Source organism: Pipistrellus hanaki (assembly GCF_964339955.1).
Source record: "Pipistrellus hanaki genome assembly, chromosome: 18".
Taxonomy (NCBI): Eukaryota; Metazoa; Chordata; class Mammalia; order Chiroptera; family Vespertilionidae; genus Pipistrellus; species Pipistrellus hanaki.
This window is the reverse complement of record NC_140520.1, coordinates 12803112-12830582: the sequence shown is the minus strand read 5'-3', so window position 1 is coordinate 12830582 and position 27471 is coordinate 12803112. Positions and strand designations below refer to the sequence as shown.

At 57.2% G+C, this 27471-nt stretch overlaps 1 protein-coding gene across 1 annotated transcript; it reads right to left on the bottom strand.

Moving 5' to 3' along the window:
* Positions 1 to 3227: 3227 nt before the first annotated feature.
* Positions 3228 to 27454, bottom strand: ATP8B2 (ATPase phospholipid transporting 8B2). The gene is made up of 28 exons (XM_084866703.1): positions 27392 to 27454; positions 25064 to 25131; positions 22817 to 22875; positions 22396 to 22509; positions 22170 to 22268; positions 21565 to 21626; positions 21394 to 21466; positions 21069 to 21139; positions 20852 to 20931; positions 18723 to 18881; positions 18408 to 18496; positions 15093 to 15289; positions 12686 to 12894; positions 11808 to 11851; positions 11367 to 11532; positions 11087 to 11275; positions 10841 to 10956; positions 10594 to 10758; positions 10396 to 10507; positions 10156 to 10261; positions 9881 to 10028; positions 9525 to 9708; positions 9168 to 9391; positions 8820 to 8903; positions 8257 to 8502; positions 7985 to 8123; positions 5280 to 5410; positions 3228 to 5119 (listed from the first exon to the last, which is right to left on the bottom strand). The coding sequence occupies exons 2-28, from the start codon at positions 25092 to 25094 to the stop codon at positions 4841 to 4843; spliced, it is 3576 nt and encodes a 1191-aa protein (XP_084722829.1). The 5' UTR covers positions 25095 to 25131; positions 27392 to 27454; the 3' UTR covers positions 3228 to 4840.
* Positions 27455 to 27471: the final 17 nt, after the last annotated feature.

Here is a 27471-nt window from a genome sequence, read left to right as displayed (position 1 = left end):
GCCAGGACACTGGCCTTCAGGACAGGATGCTGAAGACCCAGAGCAACGTCTGCCTGCAGCCAAGCACGGACGGCCTTTGGTCAGCTGGGCACGGAGCTCCCTCTCCTCCCCGCCCCTGACCGCAGGCTGTGGCTCTCCAAGCCCACTCTCCCCCACACAGCGGGGAGACATGGTTCTGGGAACAGAGATAAGGAGAATTCAGCTCCTCCCTTCGGCTGTGGGTGCAGGGAGCCTTAGTCGCGGATCCCTCCGGAGCGGAGACCACAGTCCACAGTCCTGGGGCTTTATCAGGGACGCTGCCTCCCTTGCACTGCAGCCGGCGACACAGGAGGCGGCGCAGCGGCCTGCCTGTCTGACCGAGCGCCCTGCTCTCTCTCCTCTGTGTGCTCCTGCAGAACCAGGGGGTGTGGGATTGTCAAGCCTTTCCGGCGGAAGAATTTCTGTGTGTCTTGAGCCCCCATCTAAGTGGCTACTCCTTGGGGGCAGAAATATGTCTATCATGACCCTGCCTGGGCCACAGTCACTGGAAAAGGGTGGTCCAGCAGAGGGATTGGCACAAAATACTCAACGAAGCAAGAACCTACAACCCAGATTCCTCTACCCCACAAGGCTATTGTTTAGAACTGAAGGCGAGATAAGAACTTCCCAAAGGGCCTGGCCAGCAGTGCTCAGTGGCTGAACATTGACCTATGAACCAGAAGGTCACAGTTCGGTTCCCGGTCAGGGCACATGCCTGCGTTGCAGGTTCTGTCCCCAGCCCCAGTCAGAGTGCATGTGGGAGGTAACCAATTGGCAGGTCACTCTTACAGGTCAATGTGTGCGTGTTTTCTCTCTCCCTCCCTCCCTTCTACTCTTTCTAAAAATCGATAGAAAAATACCCTCAATTAAGGACTAGGAAAAAAAAGAAAATGGCAACAACTACGTACCTATGAGATGTAAATGGATTAAATGCTCTAATCGAAACCCAAATGGCCCAGTTGGCGTGGCTCAGTGGTTGAGCATCAACCTATGAACCAGGTCACAGTTCAATTTCCAGTCAAGGCACATGCCTGGTTGTGAACCTATTCCCCAGGAGGGGGTGTGCAGGAGGCAGCCAATCAATTACTCTCATCTTTGATGTTTCTATATCTCTCCCTCTCCCTTCCTCTTTGAAATTAATAAATATATATATATATTAAAATATATTTTATTAATTTTTTAGAGAGGAAGGAAGATGGATAGTTAGAAACATTGATGAGAGAGAAACATTTATCAGCTGCCTCCTACACCCCTCCATGCTCCCTTGGGGATGTCCCTGCAACCAAGGTACATGCCCTTGACTGGAATGGAACCTGGGACCCTTTAGTCTGCAGGCCGACGCTCTATCCACGGAGCCAAACTGGTCAGGGCTAAATATATATATTACAGAGAGGAAGGGAAAGGAATAGAGCTAGAAATATCAATGAGAGAGAAACATCATTCAGCTGCCTCCTGCACAATCCCCAGTGGGGATATGCCTGCAACCAAGGTACATGCCCTTGACTGGAATCGAACCCGGGACCCTTCAGTCCACAGGCTGACACTCTATCCACTGAGCAAACCAGTTTTAGCTAAAACTATATATTTAAAAAAATCTTCAGGGGCGGGCTGGAGGGGGGTCAATGAGGGAAAAAAGGGGACATATGTAATACTTTCAACAATATTTATATATACTTAAAAAAAAAAAAAAACAACCTTACTATCTGCGACAGTATGGATAAACCTAGACAGTATTATGCCAAGTGAAGTCAGAGAAAAATATATACTATATGATTTCACTTACATGTGGCATCTAAAAAACAAAATAGCCCTAGCTGGTTTGGCTCAGTGGACGGAGCGTCGGCCTGCGAACTGAAGGGTCCCAGGTTCAATTCTGGTCAAGGGCACGTACCTTGGTTACGGGCACATCCCCAGTGGGGGGGTGCAGGAAGCAGCTGACGGTTGTTTTTCTCTCATCGATGTTTCTGGCTCTCTCTCCCTCTCCCTTCCTCTCTGTAAAAAATCAATAAAATATATATTAAAAATAAATAAACAAAAAACAAAATAAACGAACAAAGGAGAGAGAGAGAGAGAGAGAGTGGAGCTCACAACACATGGCTGGGTGCCGGGTTGGGGGTGGGGGTGGAGGGCGGGGTGAGACGTGTGAGGGGATTAGGAAGTAAGTGCACATGGCAGTTACAGAACAATCGTAGGGTGTGACGCACAGCGTGCGGAATGCAGTCAATAACTTACCTGGTATCGTGCCGGGGGTGCAAGGCCATGGAGAGGGATCACTTCATAAGTTATATAAATGTCTGACATGCTATTCGCTTGGAACTAATACAGTATTAAGTGCCAACTGTAATTGCAATTTTGTTTTAATTAAAAAAAAAAAAAAAAAAAGCCAGCGGGAGGACAGAGTTTGGTGGCCAACCAAGTCCAATGGCTAAGGGATCGCAAGATGAGACCTGCAGTCTCCACGGGGCACGGCCACGTGAAGGTACAGGTGACTCCACTGGAAGCTCAGAGGAAGCATCTCGTACAGAGATGGAAGAAAAAAGGGTCCAGAAGTGGCCCTGAGCATAAGTAATGCTGCCCCCCGCTGGCTGTCACAGCTCCGTGGCTGAGCCTCAGCCCGTGCACCAGGCCGTGGCTCCATTCTGAGTCAGGGCACACGCCCGGGTTGTGGGCTCCTTTCCCAGTAGGGAGTGTGCAGGAGGCGGCAGATGATGTTTTTGTCCCTCTCTCCATCTCCCTCTCTGAAATCAATAAAAAGGTATTTTTACAACTTTTTGTGCAGGCTTGCTTATCATAGTTAGGTCCCGTGATATTCACGTCTATGAAAAGCCAGGAAGATGTGAGTCTGTGAGGCTGATACTAATGGATGAGGTATGAGGGACAAGCAAAAACAAACAAATGGAAACCAAAAATATTTACCTGGTACTTCCCCTGCACACACCCGCCCACTTGGCAGGTATTACAAGGGACAGGTCAGCTTGTGTTTGAAAAAGGGACCAGGTCAAGGTTCTAGGCACAAACACACAGTCCCTGTGATGCGCCTCTCGGCCCCGCCCACCGCCCCGGCTTCCAGCTGAACCCTAGTCGGGGACGTGTGCTGACAGAGGGGCTCACCCCGCCAGACCCCCCCACCCTGTCCCCTCTGAGAAAGGGTCTCTCTCTTCCCTTTGACCATGTCTCAATTCAACATCAGAAAAGAAACAAATCAGACATTTCTCAGAAACTGAGATTTTATAAAAAGGCATCTTTCTCTTATATCCATAAAATGATATAATTTTTTCCAAGTATAGAAATGTGTCATAAATTATACAGAATGCTCCTTAATTACAGTTCAATGCAACTTGGTACTTTCCTCCCTCCCTAAAAAATGAGAGAGAACCAAAAAAATAATATATAACTGTATACATATATATATAGATTTGTATTTATATTTATATAATAGACAAACCAAATATGAAAAAAAATCGTTTCCTCTTTGGTATAAAAATCAGACTCTCACCTCGAGACGCACAGACAGACACGATGTTGGGTTTGTAAACTGTGTGGCCCCAAGGGCTTTCCCTGTCAGCTTTCCCTCCCCCCTCGGAGGCCGCCCGCCCTGCCTCACCGCACCCACTCGCAGCGCCAGGGGGCTCCACCCGCCGGAATGTTCCAGATCCCAGTGCCCCACACCAGCGCCCACCTTCCTGAGGACCTCCACCAAGACAGGGAAAGGTCCGCCCACGAAAGGAGGAAGGAGGTTGCTGAGGCTCTCGCCAGGCCCCTCTGGACCATCGTGTGGCCTCCACCCCCGCCTCCCAGGGGCCGGGCCGGGGGTGGGGCCCAGAGGCCAGCTTCCCCTTTCGGCCGCCCGGGGTGCAGGTGCAGGAGAAGGCCGGAGGAAGAGGGAGAAGGGAGCCCGAAGGGACCCTGCTAATGGACTTGAGTCTACATCGAAAACGAAACAAGACCCTTTTTCAGGACTAAATTTCACCCCCAGCTTTTGGTCAGAGAATGACTGGGCCACATTCCAGCAGGACGTACGGACACCAGGAGCTGACCTCTGACCTGCGTGAGGTGGGGGAGGGGCAGCTCTTCACTCTCCAGGTGAGGAAGGAACGGGGACCAGACCCTCCTTTATTCTCTGCGCGTTCCCCCCTCCCCCTTTGACTAACAGGCACCTCCATCCCCATCCGCCTCACTGCCCCTCGGCCCCTGAGGGCCACCTACCGGCAGCCGGGGGTGGGAACCTGCGGGTGCCAGCCTCCTCCTTCCCAGGGGGGTTAAGACACCGACCATAACACAGACGTCACTCAGAGGCCTCCTCCACAAGCCAAATAAAAAGGACAAAACCAAACTGGACACAAACACAAACCAAGGAGAGACATACCCGACGTGAGGGCCAGCAGGCCTCTGGCTTCCCGGCGATACATTCTCATGTGATTGGGGTGAGGCCTCGAGGGCCCCGGGGATGGGGAGTAGAAAAATACAGAGACGAGTCTCCCTGCGGTTCCCAGGCAGCAGGGGCAGACCCATCTCACAGTTTCTTCTTCTGTTTTTGGTTCCACATCTGGTCCCCCACGGGGGCTGGTTCGGGATGGCCAAGCCCCTACTCAGCTGGAGGCCTGTGCCCTCCACCTCCCAGCTACGGGAGGCCCCGGCGGGGAAGGTCCCAGACGCTCCTGACGGGGCCGCAGGGCAAGGGCAGAGTCCACCAGGGAGACGCCGGGAAAGGCAAGCAAAGGACCCGCGGCGCTCAGACCCGGGCCTCTGGCGGCCGGCCCGCCCGTGTGCTCAGATCGGCGCGGGCTCGGAGGTGCTCTGCTCGGCGGGCGCAGGGTCCGGCTCACCCCTTGAGGGGCTTGTCGGCGCCCCCGCCGGGGCTGCTGGCGCCGTCGCTCTTCTTCCTGCGCAGGCTCTCGATCCAGCCGGAGCTGGAGCGCGCGGTGAAGCTGGAGAGCGCCAGCGAGCTGAGCCGCATGTTCTTGCCGGACATGATGAGCTCCCCGAAGCCCTCCTGGTGGGAGAAGGCGTAGCCGGAGCGCCGGGACCCCGCTCGGCCCACCCGCCGCATGCAGCGGTGCTGGGCTTTCTGCTTCCTGCGCACCAGCTGCGTGTAGCGGACCTGGGGGAGCACGGGGGGGAGGGGCCGTCAGGGCGGCTGCGTCAGACACACACACACACACCCCGCCCATGGGACCCGGAGCCCCCGGACAGGGCAGCACGGGGGCCTCCAACAGGAGGCGAGGGTTCCTGCCGGAGGGGCCTCAGGCGCCCGCTCTCACCGTGTCGGAGAGGTCGGGCCGCAGGCTGAGCTTGAGGAACCGGAAAGCGACCACAGGCAGGATGCAGACGACCGTGGTGAGCGCGATGGTCAGCCACACGGCGGGCTGGGCCAGGGTGTTCTGTGCGTTCCCTGAGGAGGCAGAGGCATCACAGCTCCCCATTACCACTCCTGGCAGCCCCCTCCCCCAGCCTCACAACCCGTCATCCTGGCTCCTGGCTCCCGGCTCCTCCCTGCTCCCCATAGAAATATCTCCGAATGTGACTCAGCTCCAAACTCCCCCAGAACGCCAGGCCTGTTCTCTAATCGCCTCAGGTGACATCTCTGAACATCCGACCGCATCTCATCCCTAATGGCCACAGTGAGCTCTCGTGCCCTCCACCCAACCTGCCCCCTGGCCCCAGCTCCAGTCCGCGGCCATCACTACAGCCCTGAGCCACCTCGGGCTTCTCTCTCTCCAGCTGCTCATCCGATCCGTTGGCTCTATTCCCATGGCAATCATATGGCATTAGGCCCCGTCCACTTACTGCAGCCACCACTGCTCTCCCGGGGTGACTGCTAGAGCACCTTTCCCTCCACACCTCATCACCCAAAAGCAGCAAGCGTGGTCCTTTAAAACCACAAGTCAGTTTATGACAATTCCCTGCTCAATGCCTCTCAGGGCTTCTTCTCACGTTTAAAGTTAAAATGCAAAGTCCTTACTTGGACCTACACACACACTCTCTCTCTCTCTCTCTCTCTCTCTCTCTCACACACACACACACACACACACACACACAAACACTCTCTCTCTCTCTCTCTCTCTCTCTCTCTCACACACACACTCTCTCTCTCTCTCTCTCTCTCTCACACACACACACACACACACACACACACACACACACGCTCTCCCCTGCCAGGCCCTCCCTGCGAGCCCCATGCGGCTTCTGTCTCACTGCTTCTGCTTCCTGGAGCATTCCTTCCCTTTATTCAGACTTCTCTGCGCCAACGGCCCTTCCTCAGAGGAAGGATGACTGTTCTCACCCCTCTCTACCCTACTTGGTGTTTCTGTGTAGCTCCAAACAGTGTATCTATTAACTTATAGGCTGTCTTTCTCGCTGAAATAGGGAACCTGGGAGGCTAAGGACTCTGCCTGTTTGTTAACGGCTGCATCCCCAGCATCCAGCACAGTGGGGACCTCAGGAGGGCTGACCGAAGGCCCACAGGACGACTAAGTGAAAAGATCTAGAGAAAATGCCAAAAGCACAAATGCATCTCTCCCCTCTTGTCCCCCAACATCCCCGCCGTGTGCCTCCCACCACGGCCACCTCGTCACCAGTGTGAACAGCCGTCCCCTCAGTCCCTGCCCAGGTTTCCTCACTGGCCATCACTGCCAGAGTCATCTTTCGGAAGTGATCCTTTGCTGCCATTCCTCCTCTCTCCTCAAAAGACAAGCAGCCCTGGCCGGTGTGGCTCAGTGGATACAGCGTTAGCCTGGGGACCGAAGGCTTCCAGCTCTGGCTCCCAATAAGGACATGTATTTCGCTGCAGGCTCCTCCCCAGTCAGGCCCTGGGCAGGAGGCAACCAATTGGTGTTTCTCTCACATCAATATTTCTGTCTGTCTTTCCTTCTCTCTCTAAAAATTGATGGGAGCCGAAACTGGTTTGGCTCAGTGGATAGTGTCTGTCTGCGGATTGAAGGGTCCAGGGTTCGATTCTGGTCAAGGGCATGTACCTTGGTTGCAGGCACATCCCCTGTGAGGTGTTTACAAGAGGCAGCTGATCGATGTCTCTCTCTCATCAATGTTTCTAGCCCTCTATCCCTCTCTTTTCTTCTCTGTAAAAAATCAATAAAATATATCTTAAAAAATAAAAAATAAAAATTGATGGGAAAATATCCTCAGGTGAGGATTAAAAATAATAATAATAATTATTATTATTTAAGAAAAAGGAAAAAAAAAAAATCCTTGGCAAGTCAAATGCCAACCTGACAGCCTGGCATCCTGACGCCTCGAATGCCCGACCTTCCGCGGCCTCTCCCCCTCGGTTCATCCGGCGCCACCCTGGCTGGGGCGCTCTCCGGGCCCTCGGAACAAGCGGCCCTTTCACACTTCCAGCTCCCTGACCTGGAACCGGACGCCCAATCCTGGCGCCATCACAGCACCTCCTGTGTGGGCCTCTCCCTGACCACCCCCCTGCACTCACTCTGCTGGCCACTCCGCTGCACTCACTCTGCTGGCCACCCCCCTGCACTCACTCTGCTGGCCACCCTCCTGCACTCACTCTGCTGGCCACCCCCCTGCACTCACTCTGCTGGCCACCCCCCTGCACTCACTCTGCTGGCCACCCCCCTGCACTCACTCTGCTGGCCACCCCCCTGCACTCACTCTGCTGGCCACCCCCCTGCACTCACTTTGCTGGCCACCCCCCTGCACTCACTCTGCTGGCCACCCCCCTGCACTCACTCTGCTGGCCACCCTCCTGCACTCACTCTGCTGGCCACAGCGCCGGCCAGCCCTCGCCCTCCTCTGGGCCCGACCGCGGACAGCCTCGCAGGGCTGCTCTTCACTCTCAGACATGGGAGCCCCCGAGGGCAGCACCGGGTCAGACACACCCAGCCTCCCCAGAACTCCGGCACCTGAGGAGCACCGAGTGAATGCTTGCGGAGCGCAGACCGGCCACCTGCCCCGCTAGTCCCAGGACAGTCGTGACACCCCAGAGACTCACCCACAAACCGGAACTGGTTGGGAAACATGTCGAAGAGCCCGTTGCTGTGCATGGCGAAGAGAATGGCAAAGTACACAGCCACGCTGCCCCAGATGAAGAAGTGGTTGATGGCCGTCCAGTAGCCGGTATCCAGCCCGATCTGCAACAAGCAGGACTGTCAGGGCGGAAGGAGCCGGCACCCGAAACCCGCCCCCTTCCCAGAAACAGAACAGTGGTGCCCAGGGAGGCCCCAGGACAGAAGGCCCTCCTTCCAGAGGGGAGGGCATTCCTACCTGCACGCTGACCACGATGACCAGCGACGTGGCCACGGTGACGGCGAAGGACTGGTAGTCGGCCAGCTGGGTGCCGTCGTCCCGGGTGGCCTCGGCGAACACGCCGTAGGGGACGAAGAACAGGAGGACCGAGGTGTAGATGCCCTGTGCGATGCAGATGAAGAACTCCCGCTTGTTGAAGAGCAGGTTCAGCTGGCCCGGCTCGTACAGCTTAGGGTACTCCATGCTCCGCTGCTCGGGCACGTCCTGTGCGGGGAGGACCAGGGCACACCCGGGGCCTCAGAAGCGGCCGCTCTGACTCAGGCAGCCCCCGTCCCTGCCTCCTCCTTCCTAAATTCTTTGACACTAGATCGAACTTCCAGCCAACTGCCCCCAATCGTCTTTGCTCAGCCTCCTAGGGGAGTTACAGCCAGCGGCGGCTGAGAGGAAGAGCACCCTGCCGGCTGGGAAAGGCCGCCCAGGGGCCACAGGCAGAGGGCACAAGCCCCGCCCACCACTGCAGCGTGCCTCCTGCACAGAAACGTCTTCTCCCCATCCTGCCTGATCACCACCCCCCCACATACCTGGTCGAAGACCCCCATGGCCAGGACCGGGAGGGAGGTATACACGATGTTGTAAAGGGTAATGAAATACTGGTCGTAGACGGTCTGGGAAGAAAACGGAGGGAGAGAGAGGAAAGAACATGTAGCCTTCCTTCACGACAAATCAGGCGGAGGAAAATGGCAGTGTGGGGTATACGGAGCCCCGAGGAATTTTCTGGAAGTCTCGCCCACTCCTTCAACAAGCATTTTTTAAATGCACGAACCAGACAAAAGCCAGGCCCGAAGGGATGGGGCTCTGACCAGAAGAGACACGATCTCTGCCTTAAGGAACGTTCAGACGGACAAGCCAGGGGACCGGGAGCTCCCTACCTGGGCTGAGAAGCCGCAGAAGAAGCCAAACCAGAAGTGGACCATGGTGAAAGCAAAGTTCTTGTAGAAGAAGTAGCAGAGGAACTTGCACATGCGCAGGTAGGACCAGCGCCCGTGCACCAGCAGGAGGCGCTGCAGGAACTTGAACTGGGAGAAGGAGTAGTCGGAGGCGAGGACCGCCTGGATGCCTTCTTGCCCGCTGATGCCCACCCCGATGTGAGCCGCTGCAGAGACAAGAGGGGACACGGGGGTGAAGGTGGCCACACGCCTGAGAACCCCACCAACACAGAGCCCCGTCCCCCTTCATCCCCCTGGTTCCCAACCCTCAGAGGCCCCTCCCTCCGTCCTGACGCTCACTTTTGATCATGCTGACGTCGTTGGCCCCATCCCCGATGGCCAGGGTCACAGCCTTCTTGTACTTCTTCACCAGCTCCACCACCTGCGCCTTCTGCAGGGGGGTCACCCGGCAGCAGATGACCGCTTTGCAGGCGCAGGCCGTCTCCAAAAACTCCAGCTCCATGTCGGCCTCCAAGGCATGGGCCTGCGACACAGAGAGCCCTGAGAGGCCCCGGCTACCCCAGAGAGACCTGGGAGCCGGCCCGCCGGCCCTCAGAGCCCCGCGGCCCCCGGGAGTGAGGCGAGTCGGAGCCAAGTAAGACACGAAGGCCATGCGGACAGGATGCTCTCTGGGAAAACACTGCCCAAACACTCACCAGGCTGTGCCCGTTGATGACCAGGGCGTACTCCCCAGCGACCGCCGCCTCCAGCACGGACGTGAGCTTGGGAGAAGAGGGGCTCTCATGGCAGGTGAAGCCGTTGCCCACGGTGCGGGACGGGTCCACCATCTTCTCCCGCGCCTTCCTGGGAAGGGATAATGGAACCGTGGTCTCCCCGGACGGGAGCCGGGATTCCAGCCCAACCGGAGCCCAGGAGGCCCTGCCCGGCCCAGGTTCACCGCCCGGAGCGCCCGCAAGCACGGGCCGGTTACCTGAGCTCCTCCCGCACCTCCAGGACCGTGTGGCCGGTGACCACGAACACCTCGGACATGTCGTCCGTCAGCATCTTGCAGGAGTAGCCGATGTTCACAGCCGTCTCTACCAAGAGAGAACGCAGGAGCTACGGGCAGGCCCCCAACAAAGTCAGCGCCTCTCCTGCCGGCCGCGCGGGGCTCATGCAGGACCCAGGGGCCGCCGTCCGGGCAACGGCCTCTGCCCCGCCAGCCGCTCACCTTGCTTGTCTCCCGTGAGCACCCAGATCTTGATGTTGGCCAGCGTCAGGAGGGCGATGGTCTCCGGAACCCCCTGCTGCAGCTTGTCCTCGATGGCCGTCGCGCCCAGCAGCTGCAACACCACAGGGCCCCTGGCACGCACGTCCCGGGCCCGAGCCTCCCTCCCTCACCCGCCCGCGGCCGCGCGGCAGCCCGTACCATCATGTCGCTCTCGATCTCCTCGTACACGCTGGCCAGCCGGTCCTCCCGGCTGTCCTGGGCCAGGCTGGCCTGCAGCCGCCGGTCAGCCCACTCCTCGTAGTGCTCTTCGTCCAGGTCCTTGTAGGCCAGCACCAGGGTCCTCAGCCCCTCCCCGGCGTACTCCTGGGGGCAGAGTCAAGAGAGTCATCCCGCCCCCGCCCTCCGCACTGAGCAGCAGAGCGCGGGTCCCCTCCCTCACACCTACATTCAGGTGGTCCGTGGTGCTGGCCAGCAGCTCCGGGGCGGAGGGGTGGAGCCGGTCCAGCAGGATGGTGTCCGCCCCTTTGCAGTAGAGGCGGATCTTGCCCTCCGGGTTCCGCACTGAGGGAGGAGGGGAGAGAGGTTGGTGAAGACCCCAACGTCGCCATAGCAACAAGCTTCACCCTGCACCCCTCCCCCCTCCCACGTGTGCATGCTGCCCAGCGCCCCCCAGCGCCCGGCCCGGCCTCACCGATGACCGACATCCGCTTCCGGATGTTGTTGAAGTCCAGGATGGCCAGCAGCTGGTAGGTGACGGCCGTGCCCAGCTCGTGGACAGTGATGGTCTTGGGGGTGCGGGAGCGGAACACGAAACCGAAGTTGCGGGCAGCGGTGACCAGCGCCCCCTCGTCCGGGGACTGGGCCTTGTAGAACAGCTCCCCTGGGCGGAGGGAGACACACGCTCTCAGCCGTGCGTCCCACCCCGGGCCCGAGCCAGGCAGGCGAGAGCGCCAGCCAGCCCTGCGGCTCACCTTCGCTCTTTTCTTCCGACATGACCGTGTGGCACAGCGAGAGGAGGCGGAAGAACTCGTGCACGTGGGGGTTCCCCATCTTAACAGCTTCCAAGAGGGTGGGGTCCCAAAATAAGAACTTCTGGTCGGCCAGAGGGTTGAAGGAGAAGTCGACGGGCTCAGGCCTCTGTGGCAGGTGAGGGGGCAATCAAGAAAGAGTGGGTCACCAGGCAGTGCCCCAGGAGAGTGCTGTCCCCCTATAGTTCCTGCCCTTCTGACTCTCAGGAGGAGAGCCCACATCCCGTCCACTGCGGACCTCCAAGTTCCCAGCTCCCACCTCTTCCCTGAAATACCCGTTTCTCCACACAGCTCCCGCCTCCCGACCAGAGAACACATGGCTGCTCCCGGGGGCCCTGCTTCACTGGCCAACAGGACAGAGACGCACTGCGGGGCTGCACCTACCTCTCCCACCTCGGCCTTGTGTCCCAGGACATCGAACACGTCACCTACAGCCAGGACCGAGAAGCAACATCAGCGCTGGCGTCCCTGAGAGCAAGGGGAGAAGCCCCAGCACCCCCTCCTCCCCCGGTCCCCCTGCCCCAGGCACCTGAAACCCACAACCCCAACTGTGAGCAAATCTCACACCGGTTCACACGGCTGACCCAGAGGACAGGTGGCAACAGGTACCTGGGAGCCTCGGAACCCCAGGCCTAAAAGGCACGGCACCCACTGCTCCCCATCCCGTCCCTGGGTCCTGCCCCCCCCCCCCCGCATGCCCCCCAGGGCAGCTCCTGTTATACAGCCCCCCCCAGCCTCCTGGGTGCCTCTCACCCTTCAGGCCTACACAGCAGACAAGGCCTCGGGCCTGAGTTAGTGCAGAAAGCAGTTATAGGAACTCCCTCTGCATAACAGTCAGACATCACACCCCCTGCCCAAGCCGTCCTGGCAGCTCAGCCGCAGGCCCCGCCACAGGCCACACTGAAGACACGGTCACTCTCCAGAGACTCACAGGCCCCTGAACAGCAGCACAGGGTGAGCCCGGCACTCCACGGGGCGGCCCAGATACAACCCGGCAGGACGCCCCGCGGCCAGGGCCTCAGGCCTCACTGCAAACCGTGCTCCCCCCTTCCCCGGAGCCGAGGCCGAGGGAGCGGTCGGCAGACGGGGAGATGTCGGCAGGCGGGAGGGAAGCACTGTCAGCGTCTGCTTCCTGACGGGGGACCCCGAGTGGACCCTTTCAAGCCCCCCCCATTGGACCCCAGGAGGAAAGAATAGAAACCCAGCTGTCAGGACGGCCGTGGGGGCCTAGGCGAGAGGGAGCCCCGGCCGGCGCCACGCACCGTAGCTGCGGCCGTGCACGGAGCATTTGTTGAAGACCATGATGTTCTGGGTGAGGGTGCCCGTCTTGTCGGAGAAGATGTACTCCACCTGGCCCAGCTCCTCGTTCAGCGTGGTGGTGCGGGCCTCGGCCGGCGTCCGCTTCTTGGCACAGAACATCTTCTTGTCCCAGTTGATGAAGTAGCTGTGGCCCAGGCGGATGACCTCCACGCTGCGCGGGAGACAGGGGTGAGGCTGGCGGGAAAGGAGCAGGGGGCCCCCCACACGGGCCCTCTCTGCGGGCACTCCGGCTGGGGAGGAAGGAGAGCGGTGACACCTGGGCCCCCTTGGCAGGGCAGGGGAAGGAGAGCCAGCAGAGGAAGTCCCTGACCCCGACCCTCCGGTGCGCGCCAGACAAAGGTGCAAAGGGTCCGGGCAGGTGGGGCAGACGGCACGGGCAGAGGAGGAAGAGGGGCTGGAGACAAGGCATTCGGCCAGTTCTTACCTCAGGGCTAATAATACAGAAACCATGCAGAGAAAACAAGAGAAAGTGCGAGAGGCGAGGGAGAGAAAAAAAAGAGCGGTAATGAGGGCGCTGCACAGGCCACGGCACTGGGGCCGCAGCGGCGGGAGAGGAGACCGAGGGCGCTCAGCCCGCCCCTCCCCGGCCACACACAGCTGACCCTGCTGCCTGGCTCAGGCCTCCACCCGTCCCGACGCCGTGGCTTTCAGAAAGAACAGAAGGCGAAAACCGGTTTGGCTCAGTGCATAGAGTATTGGCCAGCGGACTGAAAGGTCCCGGGTTCGATTCTGGTCAAGGGCATGTACCTTGGTTGTGGGTACATCCCCGGTAGGGGGCTTGCAGGAGGCAACTGATTGATGACTCTCTCATCGATGTTTCTAACTCTCTATCTCTCTCCCTTCCTCTCTGTAAAAAATCAATAAAAAAACATATATATATATATATATATATATATATATATATATATATATATAAAGCACAACAGATTATCTAATCTTTAAAAAAAAAATCAATAAAATATATTAAAAAATAAAATAAAATAAAAAAGTACTGAAGAATCAGAGTTACAGTGGCAGTGACGGACATGCTCCCACCCGATATCTGTAAGGTAATTTTTGATGTTTAAGCTATTTCCCAGTCAGTGCCTTAGAGCATGGCATCCCGATGAAGAAGGCAGACCAGGTATTGTCATTCCCGTTTTACGCGAGAAGACTGAGGCCTCAGTGACTGTGGGCTTCCCCTGGTCACGTAGCTGAGGAGAAAGCAGGGCCAAAGCGCAAACCTGTCTCCTCTCATCTAGAGATGTGCCAGGAAAGCCCTCAGCCCGGGAACTGCCTCCCGTCACTGCCGTCGGCACTAGGGCTCGGGGGCTAGTGGGGAGACGGGAGGACCAGCTGGGGAATCTGTATGAACAACACAATGGCTCATGGGAAGAGTTCTCAGACTCCATGAAGCATTTCCTGATAAGGGTGCGGGTCCCGTAACTCCAGTGCAAGGCACTGAAAATAAAACTCCTCTCTTGGCCACTCTTCCTTCCTCTCTCTGTTCGTCCTCACTGGTCCAGCCCTTGTTACCGCTTCCTCAAGCATCCTACCTGCCTCCTTGGTCCTATTAATGCTCACCACTGTCTGCCAACACTTCCTAAAATATATATTTTTTTTAGGAATCCTTTAATGGTTTATTAAGTACAAAGGTCAGAGGCAAAAACTCAAGACCCTCCACTATTGGGAACAAACTTATGGTTCCAGCTCTCTGCCCCACAGCCAGATTGTCCCGTGACCATCCCTCGGTTCCCATTTCCAAGCCCGTGTTTCTAGCCCTCTCCCCCGTCCCGGCCACCACTCAAAGCCCAGTCCACAGCCACCTCTCCAGAGAAGTCCTCCCTGATTGGCTGTGCAGGGAACCATGCCCTCCCACATGCTGCTGGCCTCTCCCCTGCCCTCACAGTCTGCTGCTTTTGAAGTCAGAGGCCACGCTCCACGTCTCTGTGTCCCTGGCTGTACAATAAGCCCGGAGGCAGAAGGAGTTCTAAGACACTTGTCCCGTTCTGTCTTATAACGTGCTCACATCTTTCTTCCTTGCCTGGACCAAAGCGCCTAGAGCGAAGGACATCCATTCCCACCGCACCTCTGCATGTGCCACGCACCTAACGTGCTTCTTGGCACCAAGTCAGCATGCAACAAACATGTGACAGATAAACAACACCGTGTTCGTTCTGCACAGTCCGAGTGCCCGGGAACTGGGGTGAAGCCAGCTCTGCGCACAAAGATAAACAAACAACACAACACATTCACAGCGCGAGAAGGGGTCGCCACGTTCATTCTGGAGGATGTCGCCTTCGCGGACAAGAGACGCCGGCCACAGGGCAGCCCCAGCTCCCCGGAGACCCGGCACGGGGAGCAGCATACCTGACGTAGAGCGAGATGGGCACGACGGTGTTGAGGATGATGATGTAGGACCAGAAGGAGAGGAAGCCAGAGAAGAAGGCACTGTCCACCGCCTCGTCCCAGGGCAGGTAGACCTGGAAGCGCATCCCGACCTCGTGCTCCCAGATGGCGTTGCCGATGGCCAGGATCACCCCCATGCAGACCAGGAACCCGAAAATCTGGGGAGGAATGAGAAGCAGCGGTGAGGCCGCCACGAGGAGGCCCTCCAAACCAAGTGTGTCCCTGAAGGTCATCGCTCACACCTGACCCTGCAGAATGCAAAAGCTCAGGCATCTTTTGTTTTTTTGTTCATCCTCTCACCTGAGGATCTTTGCCCACTGATTTTTAGGGAGAGTGGGAGAGAGAAGGAAAGACAGAGAGAAACATCGATGTGAGAGAAACACAATCGATTGGTTGCCTCCTGCATGCGCCCCAACCAGGGCCTGAGCCGGGAATGAGCCTGCAACCAAGGTACATGCCCTTGACCGGAATCGAACTCAGGACCCGACTGTCGAGGGCCAACGCTCTATCCACTAAGCTAAACCGGCCAGGGCCAGGCATGTTTAACATGGTGGTACAGGCCAGTGGGAAGCACCCAGAAGTGGCAACAGGTTCTAGTCTGCTGCCGACAGCACACGGCCTTCTCTGAACATTCTCCCATCGTTCTCCCATCTGCAGCTCCCCACCTGACAGCCTAGAACCCGTACGAGACCTCAACAATGATAAACGTGGGACGCATTTGAGATCTTGCTTCCTGGTATGTGCTCAATGTTGCTCAAATAAACTCTTATAAAATTTTCAATAGGCCAAAACTGGTTTGGCTCAATGTATAGAGCGTCAGCCTACAGATTGAAAGGTCCCAGGTTCGATTCCAGTCAAGGGCATGTACCTTGGTTGTGGGCACATCCCCAGTGGGGGTTGTGCATGAGGCAGCTGATTAAAGTTTCTCTCTCAGCGATGTTTCTAACTCTCTATCCCTCTCCCTTCCTCTCTGTAAAAAAATCAATACATTAAAAAAATTTTTTTCAACAGGCTTTTATTTTTTTTTAAAAAAGAAGAAGAAAAAGATGATAAAAGTGGGGGAAAGCTGCTTTCAAAACTCCAAAAGAAACTTAACTGGAGCCGAGACCGGTTTGGCTCAGTGGATAGAGCGTCGCCTGGGGGCTGAAAGGTCCCAGGTTCAATTCCAGTCAAGGGCATGTACCTTGGTTGCGGGCACATCCCCAGTGGGGAGTGTGCAAGAGGCAGCTGATCGAGGATTCTCTCTCATCGATGTTTCTAACTCTCTGTCCCTCTCTCTTCCTCTCTGTAAAAAAATCAATAAAATATATTAAAAAAAAAAAAAAAAGAAACTTACTGGAAATCACCCATTTATTAAAGCTAAGCCTCCATAAACCCACAACAATGCTCAATTTCTTTTTTTCTTTATTTATTTTAATATATTTTATTGATTTTGTACAGAGAGGAAGGGAGAGAGATAGAGAGCCAGAAACGTCCATGAGAGAGAAACATCGACCAGCTGCCTCCTGCACACCCCACACTGGGGATATGCCCGCAACCAAGGTACATGCCCCTGACCGGAATCGAACCCAGGACCTTTCAGTCCACAGGCTGACGCTCTATCCACTGAGCCAAACCGGTTTCGGCAACAATGCCCAATTTCTTTCATGCTCACTATCTCATACAGATTGTCCCCCTCCCCTGCCCCGCATTTTTAAAATATGTTTTTATTGATTTTGGAGAGGAAGGGAGGGGCAGAGAGAGACAGAAACATCCATGATTTGAGAGAATCATTGATCGGCTGCCTCCTGCACGTCCCACCGAGGCTCCGAGCCCGCAACCCAGGCACGTGCCCTGCCGGGGAATGGACCGGGACCCCCTGATTCGTAGGACAACGCTCAGCCACTGAGCTTGCCAGCGGGGCATCCCCCATTTTTTTAAACCAGGGAACAAGTTGTATCTTCAGAAATGCAGATTTCTCCATAGCCAAAAATCTTATAAAACTTGTAGTCCTTGGAGAAGAATCCTAAGAAACTTTTGGAAGTTGAAAGAAAAAAATTGAGACCATCGTCTGATTTTAGACATCGATTTGCCAAGCTGTCTTCTTTTTCTTTTTTGGTAGTTAAATCTCAACTGAGGATATTTTTTTCCATAAATTTTGAGAAAGAGAATGGTAGGGAGGGGTACAGAGAGAGAGAGAGAGACATCAATGTGAGAGAGACACATTGATGGGTTGCCTCCCACACATGCCCAACTGACTGGGGCTGGATATTAAACCTGCAACCCAAATATTAGGACATGCCTTTGACTGGGAATCAAACCTTTTGGTGCTTGGGCCAATGCTCTAACCATTTTACCTCACTGACCAGGGCTGTCTTCACTCTTTTTAAAAATATATATATATTTTGATTTTTTTACAGAGAGGAAGGGAGAGGAATAGAGAGTTAGAAACATCGATCAGCTGCCTCCTGCAGGCCCCCAGGGATGTGCCCACAACCAAGGTACATGCCCTTGACTGGAATCGAACCTGGGACCTTTCAGTCCGCTGAGCCAAACCGGCCAGGGCTGCCTCCACGCTTGATGCTTTGGAACAAAACAGGAACCATCCTGGTACACAAGAGCCACCAGGGGGCGATGCAAGCCTCTGCATGACAGACCCACTCTCTCAGGCTGCGTTTCTACCAGACAGACCTCTAACACCAGGGGAGACTGTCTCACCAGAGGCTGGCCCGGCCTTTGCAAGCTGGCATGGGGTGTGTGTGTGGGGGGTGGGGGGTGGGGGGTGACGACGACAGGCAGCAGGCACTGGGGCGCATGAAGGGAGGAGAGAAGGGGAGAAGAACCTGACAAGGAGCTCACATTTCTAGCCAAACAAGAGAAGGATTGGGGAATGGCCAAAAACTGAAGCAGAAACTTTTCCTTGAGGATCCTTCCCTCCTGGAAGGCGGGGGCAAACACCCCATTAGACCCCGTTCTCCATCCCCCGAGTGGAAATTTTTCTTTTAATGCCTTCTCCATCCCCATGAAGGCCTCCTTGTCCCAGGCAAAGGCAAACAGAGGGTCACATGCTACCTCAGTCGTCATCCTAACTGGAATCGGGAGAAAGGAAGACTTGTTTCAGCTTTAAGTTGTTGATTCACACACGTCCTTTACATAAACCTGCCAAGTCTAAAAGGAACCTGAAATAAACACAGCCTTTGAGGGCTGACCTGCCCATGGCTTTAGAGCCAAAGCCTGAAGCCTGGCTGCCGATCAGGAGGCGGCGGGAGCAAAGGGAGCCGCGGCGGGAGGCCTCACCCAGAGCACCAGGGTATTCATCAGGCGATCGATACTCGTTCTCTTGAACTTCGTCCTGCCGCTGTTCTGCATCAGCTTCGTATCGGGACCTGCCGAGGAAGAGGAGGCCCAGCAAAGCCAAATCAGGAAACTGCTCCTGGGCTTCTGCCCAGGCCCCTGAGTGCAGGACCTCAAGGGGAAGAGACACGGGCTGGATGGACGGGGAGCTTGTGTTAGGGGCTGCAGGGGACCAGCCCCCTCGGCCTCCTCCCAGGTCTTGGAAGGAGGGCTGAGGAACCGCCTCGGACCTTCCTCCTCGGAGTCCCCGGAGCTCACCCGCGAAGATGACCAGTCCGAAGCACCACTCGGTGTTGCGCAGCACGCAGCCCCGCAGGAGCATGTTCTGGTTGCTCAGGGGGAACTTGCTCTCCTTCCAGTAGAGCGTGCCGCTGAACTTGTCCAGCTTGTTGTTGGGGGGCTCGCAGATCACCTCGCCTGCAGGGAAGACAGGAGCGCCGCGGCTCAGGGTACCATCGATAGCTTGAGCATGAGACAACGAAACAGAGAAAGCACGCCATGACCGGTTTGGCTCAGTGGATAGCGCGTCGGCCTGGGGACTGAAGGGTCCCAGGTTCGATTCCAGTCAAGGGCATGTACCTTGGTTTCGGGCACATCCCCAGTGGGGGGTGTGCAGGAGGCAGCTGGCCGATGTTTCTAACTCTCTATCCCTCTCCCTTCCTCTCTGTAAAAAAATCAATAAAATATATATTTTAAAAATAGCGGAGAAAGCAGCTGAGGGAGAGGGTGTGAGGACACGGGCCCAGCCACACACCGCTGTGTCACTGTGAGCAAACGGGAAAGGAATGGGGCCACGGGAACTAATATTAACAGTACACACACCCTAAAGCACCGAACAGACTGTCAGGTTACAGCGGGAAGGCAGGGGAGTGGAAGGGAGGAGGGAAGAGATCAACCAAAGGACTTGTATGGGTGCATATAAGCACAACCAATGGACACAAGACACTGGGGGTGGGATGAGGGCATGTGACGGGGGTAGGGGAGGCTGAGGAAAGGTCAACGGGGGGGAGAAAGGAAATATATGTACTACTATTTGTAATACTTTAAACAATAAAAAAAGAAAAATATGCATTACATACAGAACAACAACAATAAAAGTTATGAAGGATTAAAAAAAAAAAAAAAGTACACACACCCTTGGACCCAGCCATCCCACTTTGGGGACTCTATTCTACAGAAATAGTAGCACGGGTCAAGTTTTTATTGAAGCATTATTTGAACAGAAAGACTAGACACGACCGAATGGTCAGTGAATAGCTGAGTAAATTATGATACATCAGTTCTATGAAACAATATGCAGCTATTTAAAAAATGAAGTAACTTTCTTTATGTGGTGATGTGATAAGATGATGAATCGAATAGGTAGAGGCAGGTTGCAGGGATTTGGGTACAGTATGATCCCACTGATTTGTGTTTGTATAAATCGAAAAAAAGTGTGAATGAAAACACATTCAAGTGCCAGGTAACCTGACTATCTAAGAAGGTGGAACTGGAGGACAGGAGAGCTTTTTCCTGTGCATGCTACTGTTTATCTTGTTAAAGGAACATACAGCACACTATTCTGAATTGAGTAGGAATAAGAAATAAGAATAAGCTGAAATTCCATCAATATGCCCAGCCACGAGGGAGTTATCACCCAAAAAGATCTATTGAAATGACCATTAATTAAAAAACAAGTGGTAGTGCCCGAGTAGTGTGGCTCAGTGGTTGAGCATCAACCCATGAAGCAGGAGGTCATGGTTTGATCCCCATCAGGGCACGTGGCTGGGTTGTGGGCTCCATTCCCAGTAGGATGAGTTCAGGAGGCAGCTGATTAATGATTCTCTCTCGTCATTGATATTTCTCTTTTCTTCTTCTCCCTTCCTCTCTGAAATCAATATCTTTATTTTTATTCATTTTAAAAATATATTTTATTGATTTTTTTACATAGAGGAAGGGAGAGGGATACAGTTAGAAACATCGATGAGAGAGAAACATCGATCAGCTGCCTCCTGCACACCCCAAACTGGAGATGTGCCCACAACCAAGGCACATGCCCTTGACCAGAATCGAACCCAGGACCCTTCAGTCCTCAGACTGACACTCTATCCACTGAGCTAAACCAGTTTCGGCAATACAAATATTTTTAAATATATATATATATATATATATATATATATATATATATACACACACACACACATACACACACACACACATATATTCATTTAAAAAATAAACATTAGTGGTAGCCACCTGGCATTCCTGACACCTCCATACCACCCACCCCCACACCAGTCCAGGGAGCTCCACAATCACAGCAACAAGAAGCCAGGAGGAGAAAGTACAACTTAAACCCCAAACCCACCACCGCCTCTCCCTGAAGGCGCTGCTCCGGAATCACTCACCGTCGAACTTGGCCAGCTTACTGACGTCTCCCAGCTCCCAGGTCACGGGGATCGCCTGGCGCACCTTCATGTTGGTCTCCCTGGAAGGACACCCACAGTCCTGCTCACCCCAAGTGTTCTTAAAGGCGCACACCCCTCAGGCCTGGGGACCTCTTTCCAAAGCCAGCTTGCTACCCCTTCGGAGGCAGAAGGGGAGGTGGGACACTGAGCAACTCACCCATCGAGTTCTGCTGTCTCTATGTAACACAGCCCGTGAGGCTCGCTGCTGGAGAGGAGGAGGAGGTCCGCCTGGAGAGGAGAGCTCATGAGAATCCAAAGACCCGAGCCTCCACCCGCCACGGACTCTGCCATGGTCCCTCCTTCCACCCAGCATGTGAATGGCCGGGAAGGAGCCACCCCAACGGCACTAATAGGACACAGGAGCTTCTCATTCAAGAACGTTCCCTTCCAACGTGTTTAAAGAGGCAGCAGTGAACCAGGAGCGGCTCATCCTTTCGGCCAGGGAAGCCCCTGCAGGCCTCGAGGGGCACCTGGTCCCTTACCGCCACAAACTGGTTATTTTCGAGCTTGATGATGTCACCAACACAGACGTTCATCCACTGCTCCTGCTGGAGGCTGAGGCAACGAGAAGGCAGAGAGGAGCTGTCAGGAGCTAGAGGGGTCCCCAGAAAACCCCATCCTCCCAGGCCTTCCTCCTTCCCACTGGCACTCACATTCCATTGATCAGCACCTGAGACTGTCGGTTATTCACCTGGTTATCACTCTTGTGGCGGAACTGAGAAGAAGGAAACCAAGAATGCTAAGACACCTTCTCCTGCTCCCAGTGATTTAAATCAATCAGCGGCATGCTGGGTACCAGCTCTACACTGAGTGGCCAGATTACTATGATCTCTGAATGCATAATAATCTGGCCATTCAGTATGTGTGTGCGTGTGTGTGTGTGTGTGTGTGTGTGTATATATATATATATATATATATATATATATATATATTTATTACAGGCCCAGTGCATGAATTCGTGCATGGGTGGGGTCTGGCCAGCCTGGCCAGGGGGAGGGGACACGGGTGGTTGGCCGGCCTGCCTGCTGGCCAAACTCCTGGTTGAGGGGACAATTTGCCTATTAGCCTTTTATCATATAGAATATACACTGAGTAGCCAGATTACTATGCATTCAGAGATCATAATAATCCAACCACTCAGTGTATATATACCTGTTCACAGATCTACTCTCTCTCTCTGCCTCCCCCTCCCTACTCTCAGCCACAATAGCATGGATCTAGCTGGACCAGGTCAGGGATGGCAATGAGAACGACTCACATAGTCATCAGTGGCGTCTTTCACAGCTGTGATGGTGAGGACAAGAACCAAAGGCACAATGGTGGTGAACCAGGACAGGGACGAGATCTGTGGGATCAACTGGAAAGAGGAAAGAGAAGGCCTGCCTCTGAGGCCCCGTCCTGTGCCTTCTTTCCCCCTCGACCTTTCTCACCCGGGACTGAGTTTGTCCTTGTGAGTGGCCAAGGGTCTCCCACGGGCTACTTACCTGCAGAATAAGAAGGAACAGGAAGTAGGTATTGGCAACTTCCTGGAACTGCTCAAAGAGGTTGACAGGCAGGAAGGTGAGAATATTGTACTTGGAGGTCTTGATGCAGTTACTCTGTGGCAGTGGGAGAGAAGACTGTGAGGCGGCCTGAGCACCGGACTGAGGGTGCCTCTTCATCTCCACTGCCCTACCCCTCGGTCCCCAAAGCCAGCATCCACCCACAGGTGTGGGAGGGGCAAAGGAAAGAGAAGGGAGTCTCATGGGGTCACTGACAGGTGAAGGCATGAAACATTCAGCTCAGCAGCAGATAGAGGGTGGGGAGACTAACTGCCCCTCCCCTGTCAGCCCGACCCAGGATGCTCCCAGGATGCTCCCGATGCTTCTGCAGCTTCCCCTCTCCAGCCAGGTCCAGACCACTCACCGCATACTGGAACTTCTCATTGTATTCTCGGTCGTTGGCCCGGGCCCTCCTTTCTTCTTCTGCAACGGAACGACACGGCGTCAGGAGGAGCAGACGGAGGCCAGCCGACACCGGGCCAGGCGCCCGCTTTGTGGGCTCACACTGAGGGCCCTGGTGCTTTCCTCAGTGTCGCGTTAAGGAGTTGGCGCCTCAGCTGAGGCGTCACTGAATTCCTCTCTCTCGTCCACTCTCCTCTCACCACTATCCTCACTGCTGGGCCTTGCGGGCATCACAGTCACCAAACAGGATGCTTCTCTCCTCACAACAACCCTCAAGGTCTTCCACCGGGGGCACCCCGTTCCTCTCCCGGTCCCATGAGTTAATGCCCGAGGCGTGCATGGTCTTGGGAACCCCAGAGGAGCAGCAGCTGGAGGCAATGGCCCTTCTGGGAACCCTGCAGACCCAGCCGCAGTGGCACCGTCCTCTCCCACTGGGAGGTGGGCGGGTGGCAAGACCAGGGTCACAGTGCCCTGGGACTGCTCTGCGGCAGGATCCCAGCCCCACGTGCAGCCCCCCCACTGGAGCCTCTGCTGGTCACATGGCACCGGCAGAGGCTTCTGACTGGCCCGCGATGACATCACCTTATTTTAAAGCTCATCTTCAAGTAGGAGGGGGGGTTTCAAGGATATGGGTCATGCAGACGGAGTCAGACGGGAAGGAGGACAACAGTTGCTCTCGACATGCGCGCCATCTGCCCACATGTCCCCTATTTAACACACGTGTCGCTGAGTGACCCATGACCTACACCTATCCTGCAAACTCCGCACATCTGAGGCCGCAGGCACCAAGTTCAGAGACAGAACATGGGGTGTCTTAGGAAGGGTTCTCCAGCCCATCTCTCAGGGTCACGTTTACCACAGGCTGAAAGGGGGGGGGGGGGGGCAATCCTGGTTAGGTAGGAAATGTAATGCCTTAAACCTGTCCTGCAGCCACAGCAGCATTCCTCACCCCTCCCCTCACCCCTGCTCTCACCCCTCACCCCTCACCCCCTCCAGAGACCCCTGCAGAGCACACTGCAGTGCAAAACCTCAGCCCACAGCATCCTCTGCCCCCCCCACGCCCCCCTCAACATCACTTTTCTCCCAGATCCTTCCCGGAGGGGACCCTCGGGCTGAGACCTCTGCTAAGCCCCCAAGGACCATGCAGGGGGAGAGTCAGGGGCCGGCCCCTTCGGAGCCAGGACCTCTGGGTCCGGACAGGAGAGGACAGGGACGGCTGGGGGAGGTCGAGGACAAGCGAATGTCAGGGTGGGAGGGGAAGTCAGGGGCCCGGGAGAGCCGCCGGTCGCCGCCTCCCGTTACCTGTCCCCCAAGAGGGCTTCTTTCGGCTCCAGGAGGGGGGCGCCCCGGCCCGGGCCCACTTCTCCGGCATCTCCTTGGGGACTGTCATGATCCCGGTCGGAGCGGGGAGGGCGGCCTGGTGGTCGGTCGGTCCTGGGGCTCAGTGGCGCCGGCGGGGCGGCCCCCCGGGGAGGCGCAGGAGCTGCGGCCGCTCGGAGGGGAGCCCGGGCCGTCGGGCGCGCACCCCAACTGCAGCGCCAGCCATCCTCTCGGCCTCCCTCACCCCGGGACGCCGCCGCTCAATGACGCCGCCGCCGCCGCCCGGACGCCCCGCGACAGGCGAGCCGAGCGGTCCGAGCCGAGCGCCCGCTCCGCCCCGCCCGCCCCGCCGCCCTCAGCGCCGCGTAGGCGGACGCCGGCCCCGCCCCGCCGCCAGGCCCGGCCAATGGGGCGAGGGGACGGCATGTTGTCGGGGCAACCGCTTTGGTCCCGCCCCCACCCCGCCGGCAGGAAAACGGGCCCGGGAGGCTGGAAACGGAGCGAGCCGGGAGGCGTGAGGACCGAGGGGAGGAGGTGGAAGCACAGAGGTGGAAGCACAGCTCCCCAAGCTCTCCAGGCCGGAGCAGGGGAGCTCCAGGCACCCTGAGAGGAGGGTCTGTGTGTTTGGGGCTGAGGGGCAGGTCCGCAGCACCTTCTAAAGAACCCCGCTCAGGGATCAGAGGGAAGACTTGGGTTCCCCAGGTTCTTCCAGGATGAGGAGCTCCAATCTACCCTCCTTCAGACTCCTTACCGCCGTCCTTCTCCCCTTGGCCCGCTGAGCCATGACCCCTCCTATTGAGGGCTCAAAAGTGTGTAGCCCTCCATTCCCCTCTCCCTGATAGTCCATTCCCCCCCCCCACACACACACACACACTCCTGCCTGTCTTACCTGGGGGGCGCTTTTTTGCACACAGTGCCATCTCACCCAGCAAGGTCCCAGCAGTCCCATGGGAGACCCTGCGGGAAGGTGACAGGTGGGGAGGTCAAGACCCTGAGGGTAACCCTTCGTGCCTTTCTTCAGGCTCCTCCGGAAGGCTTCAGGTCTAACCCCAGGCCTTACCCACCAACTCCCACCAACACTGCTCCGATGGGTCCCTGAAAAAGGAGACTCCCTCCCCCTCCCCCGCCACTGCCTTGGGTCACACAGGGAGCCCAACAGTTCACACAGAGCAAGACCTGCAGGGAGAGGAAGGTGGCAGAGAGAGGCCAGACACTGACTGGAGGGGCACGGCTCTCAGGGTGCCCGTCCCAGGGCAATGGGTGCCCCCGTGTGCCCTCCTCGTGGCAATGAATGGTGCCTGTGTTCACTGGAAAGCAGAGTTTCCACCACAGGGCAGAGGGCGCGGTTGAGGGGACACCGGCCAGGAAACACCTGGCAGAGCATCAGGAAACCGGTGGGCAGGCTCGCCCCTTCTCAGAAGTGTGTGCCCTCCCACCCCCTCTCCCCGTCCCTGGGGCTTTCCTGACCTCCGCCCCGGGCGGCTCACAGCAGCCGCTCGGCCCTCACTTCCTGTGCGAGGTCCCCACACCACCCCTCTGAGACGAGGTCAGCCACCTTTCCCGGCAAGCGGGGGATCCCCCGACCCCAGGAGGCGCTGTCCCTCCCTCTCTCTCTCTCTCACCCCACGCCTATCCTGCCGGTCTGGGCATTGGGTGCAGGTGCGGGGAGCATCAGTCTGCTGGACCTCTGCATCCTTCCCGCCTTCCCTGTCCTTCCTTTCCCAGGACAAGGTAAAAAGTTCTGGCTTACAAGACAGGGTCACAGAGCCTCACCCCTCCTCCCCAGCCCGATCCTAAAGGACACTGCCCGCCGGGTCCCGGGCCCTCCGGTCACCTCCTCTCTTTGTCTGGATGGAAAGCCTTCCTCCTCCTCCTCCTCAGTTCCCCTGCCCCCGTCCTGCCGGTCACACCCCGCCAGCCTGTCCGCCCGAGAGATGCTAATTGCCTGTCTGCCCGGCCTCTATAATTACAGACTCCGGCCGCAGCCCCAGCACCCACACCGGCCGTCTCTTCACAAACCCAGACGCCCTTCCTGAACCCCTGGTCGGGCAACGCTGAGACCCACGAGTCCTCTTCCTCCCGGGCCCGCCCCGGCCCTGGCAGCCGAGGGTGCCTGGCCCAGGAAGAAAAACCTCATCCACATTTTAGAGATGCCAAGCCTCCCCGAGGGCCCCCGGCCAGGGTCTCCACCCAGTCTGGAGGGTGAGTCATGGAGGGTGGGGTGTGAAGGGATCGGTCAGGAGAGGATGCGAGGGTGGGCATCTTCTCCAGCCCGGGCCGGCCCACCCTCCGGGGAGGCGATGGAGAGGCACCCTCAGCCCACGGTCTGGGTCTGAGTCCCGGCCGAGTTCAGGGAGGAGCTGCCCGGAGCCGGGACCCTGACCAGGAAAGTTGTTGAACCTCCAGGACCCTGGGGAGGCCGAGAGCTGGCTGGTCCCAGACCTCATCCCCTCTGGGCGGCCTGTGCTAGGAAGGGGAAGGGAGGGGGGAGCCCTGCGAACTGGGACTCTTCTCACTTCTCTTTCCCGGCCTCACAGGGCCACGTAGCCCTGCCCCGGCCCCGGCCCCCTCTGCAGCCACTTTGGGGACAAAAATAGCCTGCTCCGGGAAGAGGGCAATGCTCCTTGGAGGAAAGCGCTCCTCCTCGGGGACTGGCCCCGCTCCCATCCACCATCCCAACCCGGGGACCTGGCCCCTTCCTTCCGAGGGGGACGGGGTGTTTGTGGGCAGGACAGGACAGGGCAGCCCAGAAACGGAACCCAGGACCCCCAGCTCACCTGCCACCACCACCGCCGCCGCCCCTGGCGCCTTCTATCCCAGGACTCACTGCCCGGCTCTGCGCTCCCAGTTGCCCCGTCCCCTGTCCCTCCCAGTTCCCCCAGCGCCCCCCCTGTCCCCCAGCGCCCCCCTGTCCCCCAGCGCCCCCCTGTCCCCCAGTTCCCCCTGTCCCCGCACCTGGCTTTCCCTCGCGCCCACACAGCCTGCGGCGCCCAACTCCCCTCTCCAGGCGCCCGGACCCCGGACCCGCTGCCCTCTCACCCCACAGCTCCGCTCGCCTCCCCGGGGCGCCGGGAACCCGGAACCCCCATCCTCCCGCCCCGCGGACCCCCCCACTCCCCATCCTCCGGCCCCCGCGCCCTCCTTCCTCAGCCACCCTCTCCCCGGCTCCCGGCTGCCCCGCGCCCCGCGCCCCGCGCCCCCGCCGGCCCGGCCTCACCTCAGCGCCCGGCGCTCGGCGCCCGCCGCGGCCGCCCCGGCCGGCCCATGCCGGGGGCTGGGGCGGGGGCGCTGGCTCGG

Excerpts from the sequence above, each read along its gene's own strand:
- ATP8B2 (XM_084866703.1), bottom strand. The coding sequence starts at position 25,094 with ATGGCACTGTGTGCAAAAAAGCGCCCCCCAG. Across the intron at positions 22,269-22,395 it reads TGTTCCTTCTTATTCTGCAG|TTGATCCCACAGATCTCGTC; the intron begins GTAAGTAGCCCG and ends TCCTCTTTCCAG. Across the intron at positions 11,852-12,685 it reads CGTGCACGGCCGCAGCTACG|GTGACGTGTTCGATGTCCTG; the intron begins GTGCGTGGCGCC and ends TCCTGGCTGTAG.